Source organism: Carcharodon carcharias, chromosome 9 (genome assembly GCF_017639515.1).
Source record: "Carcharodon carcharias isolate sCarCar2 chromosome 9, sCarCar2.pri, whole genome shotgun sequence".
Classification (NCBI taxonomy): domain Eukaryota; kingdom Metazoa; phylum Chordata; class Chondrichthyes; order Lamniformes; family Lamnidae; genus Carcharodon; species Carcharodon carcharias.
The window spans coordinates 103,970,505-103,982,759 of record NC_054475.1 but is presented as its reverse complement, the minus strand read 5'-3'; the positions used below and the strand labels follow the sequence as shown (position 1 = coordinate 103,982,759).

At 41.7% G+C, this 12,255-nt stretch overlaps 1 protein-coding gene across 2 annotated transcripts in view; it reads left to right on the top strand.

The window, feature by feature from the left end:
- LOC121282355 (transmembrane gamma-carboxyglutamic acid protein 3) overlaps nucleotides 1-11,017 on the top strand; it is an 88,375-nt gene extending 77,358 nt beyond the window's left edge. For both annotated transcript variants that reach the window (XM_041196056.1, XM_041196057.1), the window contains exon 4: nucleotides 7,651-11,017. In XM_041196056.1, the coding sequence (XP_041051990.1) occupies nucleotides 7,651-8,205 (555 nt within the window). In that variant the 3' untranslated portion in view covers nucleotides 8,206-11,017. The remainder of the gene's footprint in view (nucleotides 1-7,650) is intronic.
- Nucleotides 11,018-12,255: the final 1,238 nt, after the last annotated feature.

Genomic DNA, 12,255 nt, shown 5'->3' with positions numbered 1-12,255 from the left:
TCCTTCCAAGCTTAATGCACTTTTTCTACCATGGCCTCCAACCTCGTACAGCCAAACATTGTTTCCAAAACTATCATTGATCTTATATCCTTTAGAGATCTTCCATCCATGTCCTCCAACCTCAAAGTCCCCCCAAAACATGAACAGCTTGCTTCTGCCTGCTTCTCAAGATCCTGGTAGGCTACATTGGTAGATCCATTGATTCAACCTGTTCTTGCTGCACAAAACTGATTTCTTCCTATCTTGACTCTTTTTTTCCCCTTGCACATTCTCTTCCCACCTTTCTATGCTACTCTTCCAATGCCCTCTTCTACATTAACAATTTTCAGTTTTCTAACAATAACCATCTCCTTTTCACCATGGTCATCCAATCCCCCATGCATTCCGCCCCCCCTCCCCCCAGTAAGCTGTCCTGAGGTTTTCTGCTTCTTTCTTGAACAGAGGCCCAACTAGTCTCAATCTACCACCAGATTCTTCTGCCTGGACAACTTTTTCTCACATTGAACAACCTTTCCTTGACTCTACTCACTTCCTCCAAAGGTTTTGCTTTGGGAACCCACTTAGCCCCAGCTGTGCCTGTCTTTATATGGGATATGTGGACCATGCTTTGTTCCCATTTTATTCGGGTCCCGTCTCTCACTACTTTTTCCAGTATATTGATGAGTGTATTAGTGTTGTTTCCTGCTCTTGCTTCAAACAGGAAAATTCCATCAATTTTGTTTCCAATTTCCATTCTTCCCTCACCTTCGCACAGTCCATCACCGATCCTTCATTTTCCTTCCTCAATTTCTTTGGTATAGTTTATCGACTAACATCCACTATCAGTTCATTGACTCCCAAAACTATCGTGACTAGCTTCCTTGCACCCAATTTCCTATAAGCACTCTTTCATTCTCCCAGTTTCTTTCTTGCATCTGTTCCCACCATGCCACCTTCCATCCTAGTGCTTCCAAATGAGAATTCCACCATTTCTCCCACCCACGATGGTTGAGAGGGCCCTCAACTACTCCATTCCATTCCTTGCGCTTCTACTGTCGTCCTTTCCTCTCCCTCCTAGAACCATAATATGGTTCCCCTTGTCCTCACCTTTCACTCCACCAGCCTTCACGTTCAAAATATTATTATCTGCCATTTCCGCTATCTCCAGCGTGATGCCACCATCAAATGCATCTTCCCCACCCCTTTCAGCATTCGAAGAAATCATTCCCACTGTGACATCCTGTCCACTGTTCAGTCACTCCAACACCCTCTCTCCTTCCCATGAAGTGCAGGAGATGCGATGCCTGCCCCTTTACCTCCTCTCTTCCCACCATCCTAGGGCATAAGTAAAACAGCAATTTACATGCACTTCTTTCAATTTAGTACAATGTATTCGCTGCTCATGATGTAGTCCCTAACACTGGGGAGATCAAACACAGATTCAGTGACCATTTTGTAGAAAACCTCCATTCAGCCTGCAAGCATGACCATGAACCTGATTACCTGAAATAAAAGCAAAATACTGCAGATGCTGGAAATCTGAAATAAAGACAGAAAATGCTGGCAAAGCTCAACAGGTTGGCAGCATCTGTGGAGAGCGAAATCGAGTTGAAGAAGAGTCATACAGACTTGAAATGTTAACTCTGTTTCTCTCTCCGCAGATGCTGCCAGACCTGCTGAGTTTTTCCATCATTATCTGTTTTTATTGAGCCCAGACTATCTGTCCTTATAATTCTCTGCCTAACTTCCTCTTTGTTTTGGCCTGTTACACTTTATTCAGTATTCCTGATGTGGTCTTACAAAAGTTTTGTAAAGCTGGAGCAAAATTTTCTCCCCTTTCTATTCCAGCTGTCTATTTTTGGATTATTGTTTGCACCTGACTGTTAAATTTTAGCGATCCCTGCATATGAACCCCTAAATCACTTAGGAGCTCCACTGTTCCTAGCTTTTAACTGTTTATATAATATTCAAATTAATCTTTTTTTCGTTCAACGTGGATGACCTCAAATTTATCTTCGTTGAAATCTCCCTGCCACTTCACCCATTAACTTAATCTATCAATGTCTCTTTGTAATGTTATGCTCTTGTCTACATTACTTATTACACCACCAATCTTTGTGTCATCAGCAAACTTGGATATAGGCTCTCTGTTGTGTTATCCAGGTCATTAATATAGTGAATAGTTGACACCCAGCACAGATGTTTATCAGATGCCACTAGTAACTTCCTTCCAATTTGAGTACCTACCCATTATCTCCACTCTCTCTTCCACCACCTAACCAGCCTCCTAATGAAGTAAATATTTTGTCTTCAATTTCATGAGCTTTAATTTTCACTAATAATCTCTAAACCTTTACTGCATGTCTTCAGGACGTCTATATTAAGGGGAGATGATGGCGTAGTGTTATTGTCTGGGTTAGTAATCCAGACACCCAGGGTAAAGCTCTGGGGACAAGGGTTCGAATCCCACCACAGCAGATGGTGGAATTTGAATTCAATAAAAATCTGGAATTAAAAGTCTAATGATGACCATGAAACCATTGTCAATTGGTGTAAAGGTCCATCTGGTTCACTAATGCCCTTTGGGGAAGGAAATCTGCTGTCCTTACCTGGTCTGGCCTACATGTGACTCCAGACCCACAGAGTCAATGTGGTTGACTCTTAAAAGCCCTCTGAACGAGGGCAATTAGGGAATCAGGCAATTGGGTAATTATGGCCTAGCCATAACGTGAAGCCCACATCCCGTGAATAAAAAAATCTACAAGTTCAACCTACCCATTACAAATCCATGTTGGCTCTTTCTAATAAGCTCACATTTCTCTAAGTGCTCAGTGGACTGTCCTTCATTATAAGTTCCTATAACTTCTGCACAGTAGATATTAGACTAACAGATCTATAATTTTCTGTTTTTTCTCTCCCTATCATTATTCTTGAATAATGATGGGTTAAATAATGGATTGCATTTACAATTTTACAATGTAAAGGAACAATTCCTAAATTGGGAGAGCTTTGGAAGGTTATGGCTGAAGAATCTGCAGTTTCCTTGCTTATTTCCTTTTTAAAACCATCAGATCCTGGGGATTTTCAGTCTCTAATGCCACTATTTTTTCTACTACTGTTTTCTTCCTCACGTTAACTTAATGAGTTCCAGTCCTTGATTAATTTTGTTTCCCTGGAATGTCAGGTATATTATCTCTCCCTCAAATGTGAAAACTGACAAAAGGTAATTATTCAATAAGCCTGCCATTTTGTAATGGGGGCGGGGCAGAGGGCTGGGGTTGGAGGGGTGGTGATGATGAGGCAGAACTGCATGTTGTCAACATACATGTTGAAAGTGATGCTGTGTTATTGGATTATGTCGTCAAGGACAGCTTGTTGATGAGAAATAGGGGGCGAGGATGGTGTGTGCATGGCTAGATCCTTGGGAAACACCAGAGGTAATGATGTGGGAGTGAGAAGAGAAGCCATTGCAGGTGATTTTCTGGCTATGACTGGATAAATAAGAAAGGAATCCGGTGGGTGCCACGATGACCTTTTTTTGTTGGAAAATGGTGCAGAGGTGTTGGAGGTAGATGGCGGGGTCAACTTTGTCAAAAGCAGCAGACAGATAGAGAAGGATGAGGAGGGATAGCTTGCTTTTGTGACAGCCACACAAGATTGTCATTTGTAACTTTGATAAGAATCATTTTGGTACTGTGGCAGTGGCAGAGAAATTGGAGGAATTCAAACAAGGAGTTGCAAGAAAGATGGGCATAGATTAAGGAGGTGACAGTAGATTCAAGAACTTTGGAGAGGAAATGGAGGTTGAAGATTGGAGATGGGTGGTAATTTGCAAGGACAGTGGAGTTAAGGGTGTTTCTTTTTGAGGAGATGAGTGAGGATGGTACATTTGAAAGAGAGGGGTCAGTGCCTGAGGAGAGAGAACCATTAATGATATCAGCTAACATTGGAGCCAGGAAGGGAAGTTGGGAGTCAACAGTTTAGTGGGAATAAGGTCAACAGAGCAGGAAGTAGGTTTCATGGAGAAGATGAGAATAAGGAGATATTAGGACAAATGATCAAAAGCTTAGTCAAAGAGGCAGATTTTAAAGCTTGTCTTTAGGCTGGAGAAGTTTAGGTAGGGAATTCCAGAGCTTACAGCCCCGACAGCTGAAAGTATGGAGCAATTAAATGGTGCAGCAATTAAAATTAAGGATTTGCAAGAGGCCAGATTTGGAATAGTGCAGAGATCCCACAGGCTTGTAGGGTTGGAGAACGTTAGAGGTAGGGAGGAGAGAGTTCTTGGAGGGAGTTGAAAACAAGGATAAGAATTTTAAAATTGGCTCCTGGTCCAACAATACCTCACTGTAGATCAGTGATGATAGATGAACAAGGCTTGGTGTGATTTAGGATACAGACAGCAGCATTTTCAATTACCTTAAGTTTATGGAAGGAGAAAGATGGAGAGGCTGGCCAGGAGAACACTGGAAAAGTTAAGTCCCGAGGTAACAAAGACATGGATGAGGGTTTCGGCAGCAGATGAGCTAAGCAGTCAAGCAACGTCACTGAGATGGAAGTAGCTGGTCTCCGTGATGGCACAGATTTTTGGCTGGTATCTCATCTTGAGGCTAAAATTTGGCTCATTACTCATTACTAAATCTAGTTAGGCCCTCTGATTCTGGCACATATTGCTCCAGAACACTATCTTGAATGCACTCAAGAAATTCGCTGTCTTTCTGACATGAGCTGCTTTACCTTTCCTAATAAATAAAAACCTTAGGCCATAATTTCCAACTAGCGTCAGAAAGTGCTGGCCTGCAGGAAGTAGAAGAAATAAATACACACTTACCTGGCCTTGAAACGTACACTTCCATTCACCGGAGCTGCTTAGAGCCTGCGTCGAAAGATCCCTCACAGGTCCCAGTGAAGTGCAGCTCTGGCAAATTCAAGGAGGCCACCCCCCCTTTTTTACAGTCGTAAAGCAGATAAGCTTAAAGGGCCGGTGAAATTGGCAGGCCAGGGAGGAGTTGAGTTTCTAAGGTAAGGGGATAGGATTTGGGGGGCATGGGAGGTGTTGAGGTTGGGGGGAGAGTCGATCGGAGGTCTGGTGGGTGGGGTGGAGGGGGGGTAGTGTGGGGGTGGTAGGTAGGAGGTCCGGGTGAGGGTAGGTCGGAGGCCAGGGGTGGGATGTTTGGGGGTGGTAGGTAGCAGGTTGCGGTCAGAGGTCCGGAGGGGAGGGGGGTTGGTCAGAGGTCCTCGGGGTGAGGAGGGGGTTTAGAGGTCCTGAGAGCAGGGGGTCGGTTGGAAGTCTGGGGTGGGGGGAGTTGGTTGGAGGCCCGGTGGGAAGGGGGGGTGGAAATCGGTCGGAGGTCCGTGTTGGTGAGGGGGATCAGTTGGAGGGGGGTGGGGGAGTGGGCAGGCTGGGGGAGAGTGGGTGGGGGGGTGCCGAGATCCAGCGGTATTGGGGGATCTGAGGTCCGTAGGGGGGTGGGGTCCGAGGTCCGGAGGTAGATCAGTTGGAGTCTGAGGTCCAGGCGGGGTCCAAGGTCCAATGGGGGTTGAGCAGGAGTCTGAGATCCGGGGGAGTATCAGAGGTGGAGGTGGAGGGAATCAGATGTTGAGGAGGTGGGGAGGTCGGTGGAGAGGGTTTTGGAGGTGGGGAGTGTTTGGAAGTCGGGGAGTTGGGGGGTTTTGTGGGGGGAGTCCTGTGGGGTTGGGTGGAACCCTGTGGGGTGTTGGTGGGGTCCTGTGGAGTCAGCCTGGGTCTTTAGAATAGTTACCCAACAGTTAGAAGAGGTTTCAATTCTTCTAACTTTTTCTGAGTAACTATTGGTTTAACCCTGGCAGACCCATCCGAAGTTTGTGATTTAAACTGCATTTTTGGATGGTTTCCAATGCAGCACAGTTGTCCAGAGGAAGTGTGCACTTCTGGGCAATTGCCATGCAAACCCTTACCTGGGAACTTCTGAGAGGGATTCTCCCGCACATCTTTGGGGTACCCCCCAAATCCTATGCTGAGAAGTTCGGAGGTTACACCTAACCTGTGCTATTGCTGATATGGGATTGCTTAATGGGTATAGGATTGGGAGCTTCATGCTGCACCTAACCATTACTTTACTTAACCTGGGAGTGCTTGATGGAACAGTGTTGATGGAATCTTACTTAGAATTAAACATTCCTGAATTACATCATAGTATGGATTAAGTGGTGAAATTAGATGACAAAGTGCAAAATTATCCTCTTCTCTGATGGTGATATCCTTACTTTAAGCACATTATAATTCACAAGAAAGCACTGGAATTTGTGCTGGTGTAAGTGTTGTCAAAGTTCTGAGTTATGAAGGGGAAGGGGACAAATTCTCTTCTACAATTCACTGAATACAATCTTCATTGTCTCAGCTGAGCAATTTGGGGAAAATGACCAGAAGAACTGTGAACTTCCCTCAAAGTACAGGACGTTAAATAGCAAAGCCTAATCTTTTTCTCTTTTTTCCTGCCCTTCCTTTCCTTCTCCTGAAGGTACTGGTCCTTTTCACTCCCTGCAGCACCTCACCCATGTAAAGATTCTTTTGTGTGTGCGCCTGAAGTTAGAATGTAGATTATTCAACTGCTAGGCGTATCCTAGCCATGCCTGATCTGTTCTCAGTCGGTGTCTGAACATACACATTACCAGCAGGGACCACTGAATTGTGATCAAGTGTGGGAAGCCAGGATAATTTTCACCTCCGTTTCCTAATCCAGAAATATTGAAGCTAATTATAGTGTTCCATGTGCCTCTCTTGCTGGGAGAGGCTGGGCAATCAAACTTGTAATCTTGTTGATCCATTTTTTAAAATCCATTTGTGGGATTTGGGCATTGTTGCCAAGGCACAAATTTATCACCCATCCCTAATTACTGCTAAGAAGGTATTAGAAAGCTGCCTTTTTGGCAATGGAGTGGCTTGCTATGCCATTTCAGAGGGCAGTTAAGAGTCAATCACATTGCTGTGGTTTTTGAGTCACTTATAGGTCAGACCAGGGTAAGGACATCAGATTTCCTTCCCAAAAGTGCATTAGTGAATCAGATGTGCTTTTATGACAATCTGGTAACTACATGGTCACCATTTTTATTCCAGATTAAGCTAATTGACTGAATTGAAATTCCTCAGCTGCTATGGTGGCATTTGAACTCATCGCTGATCATTCGTCTGAGACTCCGGATTACTAATCCAGTAACATAACCACCAGGCTACCACACCCAATTTAGCTCAGCTACTCACTGCTTTGACTTTTTGAACCAGTGACAAAGTCCACTTCTCCTCCTGCTTTGTAGATCCACATATTACAAGCCTGTGATTTACACTATTGGAAGCCTAATTGAGGAAGACCCATGCATCTCCTGTTGAATATTCCTGTAATATAAAAATGCCTTTAGAGCAGACTCTGGAGTAATGACTTTTTCCTTGCTCACCTGTGGGGAAATGTCTAGCCTTTGCTTCGTGTCTTCCTGCAGTGTTAACACCGAGGATCAGAAACTCACATGAGTTCACTGACTCTGACAGAGGCTTAATTAAAACACTTGGCATATTAGCTGAGAGGTCTTTTTTGTTTTGCTAAAAATTGCAATAAATAATAATTGTAACATGTCAACTTAATGAAATTGAGAGCTGGTTTCAAATATGCAATCTTTCTTTCTCTTTTCTTTAAAAAAAAGATGGAGTTCTGGAAGGGATATGCCAGCAATGTGTACACAACCCCCAGCAACAACTCTGGCCTACGCGTGGAGCGCACTGATGCAATCTATGTTGTCGTTCCTCTCCTGGGTGTGGCATTATTAATTGTTATTGCACTCTTTGTGATCTGGAGGTGTCAGCTGCAAAAGGCGACTCGACGCCGGCCAACGTACTCTCAGAGCAGGTATCTGACGAGCCGCACAACGCGGAGCCTGCCTCGGGTCCTTGTGCATCGGGAGACATCACATGCTCAGACAGACCCATCCCATCATGAGCAGGGTACCAGACCTACTTTAGACCGCAGTGAACCCAGTGGCCCACCATCAAACAGAACTCTATACGTGCAGGAACAATCTGCGTCTGTCTCTTCTAGACTGTCCAATGCCACTCCCCCGCCTTCATATGAAGAGGTTACTGGACATGTGGAAAGCAGTGGAGAGGAGACGACTACACCATACAGTGACCCACCACCAAAATACGAAGAGATTGTTAGAGTGCATCCTGCTGTATCACGCCAGAACACCACCAACAAATAACTGGCTGAGGATTTGAGAGAACTTAATCAGTGATGATAGCATGTTGATGTGAGAGACCTCTTGCTTTCAGACAATAGTCTCTACCTGTGGTTACTTAGGTAAAATTTGCTTCCAGAAACCATGCAAGTGTCCAGGTGGCCATAGCATTCAAGTAAAGCAAATATTTAGTTAGGTGATGAGGTTGATGGAAATCAGTGACTTTTTAAAACAAACTTGGGTTGTGCTTTCTCATTCTGGGAGGAATGCCTTGCAGAGACAGGGTAATGAACTTACCCTGCAATTCATTAGGCAGGGTAAAGGAGGTGCCTACCCGCTTAAGTACATGAAAAATACCCTAACTGTAGCCAAACTAAATTGGAAAAATAGTCAGAATTAGCAGTGTTATCACTTTGTTGATGGCAAATGCCAGATTGATATTTGCTATATGTGTGATCCTATTTCTTTGTTGATACAGCACCACTGCCAGTTGTGTCATATTTTCACATTACTCACAAGGCTTGTGCACAAGCATGGAGAGTAAATGCTGTAAGAGTCTTAAAATGCAGTGGCCTTGATCAATCCTTTGTTTGGGATCTGCAATGTGTTTTTAATTTAAGCACAGAAAAGAAGGTATGCCTTAATAAGCAGACTGCTGCTTCCTCAGTTTATACTTGAAGTAAACTTCAGGGAATGGGATGAAGCTCTCATGCTATCAGTCAAGAAATCTACAATTCTAAAACTTGCCACTGCCACCAGATTGCAAAGTGCCCAATCCCCAATTCCAGCCCTAGGGAGGGGGATCTTGTCCCACATGCTTGTTCTTTGCTCTGATCAGCTGTGTTTTGAGGTTCCGAATAGTTTAAAAAAAAAATCATTGTGAGTGAGTAAGTTCACATATTAATTTGTGCTGGTGTTGACTGCAGATGTACCAGTCTGACAGGTATAAGTATTTGTTGGGATAATGTGTTGTTTGGAAAATAAATGGCAAGTGAATTAGAAGCTTAAAGGAAACATATTAATAGTAATATATCAATGATTTCTTTATCAAAATGGGAAACAATCTCTATTTCAAATTTTATTATGCTGCATTTTTATTGAATTTTTTAAAAACTGAAAGTGTAAATGTCTGCTTATTAAGCATCGAGGTAATAGCAATGAATGGTTGCATGTTTCACAAAGGTGATAATGAAGTTCTATACAATCTTTTGTTGCTGAAGGGTGTAAGCAAATGGCCCTAACCATCTTCACTGATGATGCAGTTCTCCATTACTTACCCTGGAATCCTAATTGATCCTCTAGACTCAGTCAGAGGTTGAATTTTGCATGGTTTGGGCCAATAATATATCACCTTAGGTCTGTAAATTTTGTTTGCTGAAGGATTATATACTTTTTTTTTACTAATCCACTACAGTTTACTTTAGGATTGGATAAAGATTTTACCACAAGTTTACTTTTGGTTACATAATAAGATAGATGTTCAGGTGGACAATTTATATCAAGGTAGGAAAAATCTTTCAACTAGTGATTACAGCCATGTAAAGTATGGCTTCAGAATAACTAGAAAGTTCTTGACTTTGTATTATAATTACTATTTAATGGAGACAGCCTCCTCCCATTCAATAAGGATTCCATTGGAGCAGATGAAATGGCTCTTACCATCCAAGCTTTACGTTATCATGGATTGTTTCATAGTCCAGTTACCACCATTGAAGTTGTTTCGCAGTTGAGGGTCTTAACTTGTGTTTTTCAGCATCTTTGTAAATGTGATCTGATTTATTTTAGGAATGTATTCTACTTTTAAGTTAAAGCCTAAGGTCAATAACAACCAATAATGGTGGTAATTTGACTTTCTCATTAAAATTCTTACCTTTATGTTTAAATCCCTTTTACTCTGACCACTCCCTATCTTGGAAGCCAGTACTATAACCTCGCCATTCTATGTACTGTCCCAATTTTTAGACATCCTACTCTGCCTTAGTCCCATTATTGGCGAAGCATCTTTTGTCATCATGGTCCCATGCTTTGAACTCCCTCCTTAAATATTTACTTTAAGACATTCCTCAAAACCCACCACTTTGACAAAGTTTGTGGTCATCCCTCCTAATATCTCCTTCTTTGGCTTGACATTCACTGCTTGTCTGTTTGTGCTTCTGTGATACACCTTGCTTTTTTTCTTGCATTAAAATGTGCTAGATATGTGCAGTTGTTGCATTTGTGAGGTTTACATCATATGGTGTATTTCCTTAGGCAAGCAGTTGATGTTTTTTGATCTTATTTCACTTCTGAAATTATTTTCCCACACTTGCCCTGCCTGGTTGACTGACCTGTGTTACAGCTTGCATTACCCTCTTATTACCCTTCCCAACACCACTGCATTCTTATTAATTGGAAAAAAAGATTTAGTAATTGTGGAAAATTGATAACTGCACTCATAAATATAAAAATGTAAACTTTAAATAATGTAACTTATGCTTTTTTTTATCCACTCCAGCACTGAATTCAAATGCTTTTGGATTAGATGGTGGCTGGGCTACCTTCCTTTCCCATTGCATTCGATAAAGAAGTATTGAAATAACTATATAAACTTTAACTTATTTTCAAAACTAATTTCTTAGTGCTTTGTGCATTGTAAAACAATTGAAATGTGCAGTGCTTCAAACACTAACTATACAGTGGGTTTTTGATGGCAGTAATCACCTGAGGCAATTCCTTTCTAGGATTGTGTTCTGTGGATCAATAAAGTTGTGTTTTTTTAAAACAAAAGTTTGTTTGAGATTCAGTAATACTGCGCTAAAATCCACTCAATGCTAATAAAATCATTTATGGCATCACAGATGCAATCTCTTGTATTTGATCTTCAGCGCTACTTTATAACTTTGTAAATATACACATCTGTTTCACCTTAAACAACTGAAAAGAAATATTTTGCTGTTAATTTCTGATGCTACTAGTTAAATTAGCTGTAGCGCTACTTAATTTGAACAAAAACCATTTGGACATGGGCCTCAAAAGAAAGGAAATAGCAGTATTAATGCAGCAGAGTCGTCCCTGTTTGAGTGGTGAAATCAGTTTGGGTCTGAGATTAGAGAGTTGAATGGTGGATCTGAGACTTATTTCTTCTTTCAAAGGAAAGGTTATCTTTTAATTGCAAACTTGCAATCAGATTAATGAAAATGACTATAAGTGCTTATCAATTTTCAGAGCGATTTATTTTATGATCCTTTTGGAGTAAGGAAGGATTGGGAATAAGTTGGCACTGGAACCATTTTGAACAAAGATAGTGAGCAAGTTAATGTCAAGTATAAAAGTACTGGGTGGTACTTCACTGTCCAGTTTGAAGCAATGGGACATACTTTTATAGTGTGGAAATAATTTGGGCTTGTTTGATTTTGAAGATTTCAGCTGCAAAATGCTGCACAAATTCAGCTTTGTGCTTAATTTCTTACAAACCGCATTACATACACATCCAGTACCGATGGATTACATCTGGGACCTCTAAATGAGGCTTGAAATCTGGTATTTTTATCCTTCATGATGAATAAACAATCTGGAAGACATGCATGTTGAGTTCATGTTCCTTGATGGTAAGTGCCGGAAACAATTTGTAAAGTTTCCTCATGTCCAATTAAATCCTGTTGCTCAGTTTTTAGAAGGTCAGCTTTTAGATTTTATTTCTATTGGTCACCATAACTAATTATGTTCTAATTTACCAATGAGTCAATGCCAGAGTCTTAGTCAAGTTCCATATGTAAGGCCCACTTTGAAAAGTACTGATATGCACAAAATATTATTCATGAGGTTCAGTTTTCGTATCTCTGTAGGTGCAGTATTTGAAAAAATACTGTGCTTATATGATGTCTACCTTTGTAATCTGAGACCATTTCAGAACATTTTGTATTAAAATGTGAATAGATCAGCAACATCAGAACACAGCAATATGAGAGAGATCATGTGGATTAACTGGTGCTTTAACAGATCGATTCGTTGACTGAAGAGCTCCATTTACTGCAGTATAAAGCTTTGCCCTTAAGATAGTTGCATTTTTACAACTGCTGTTCTAACAAAGGCATT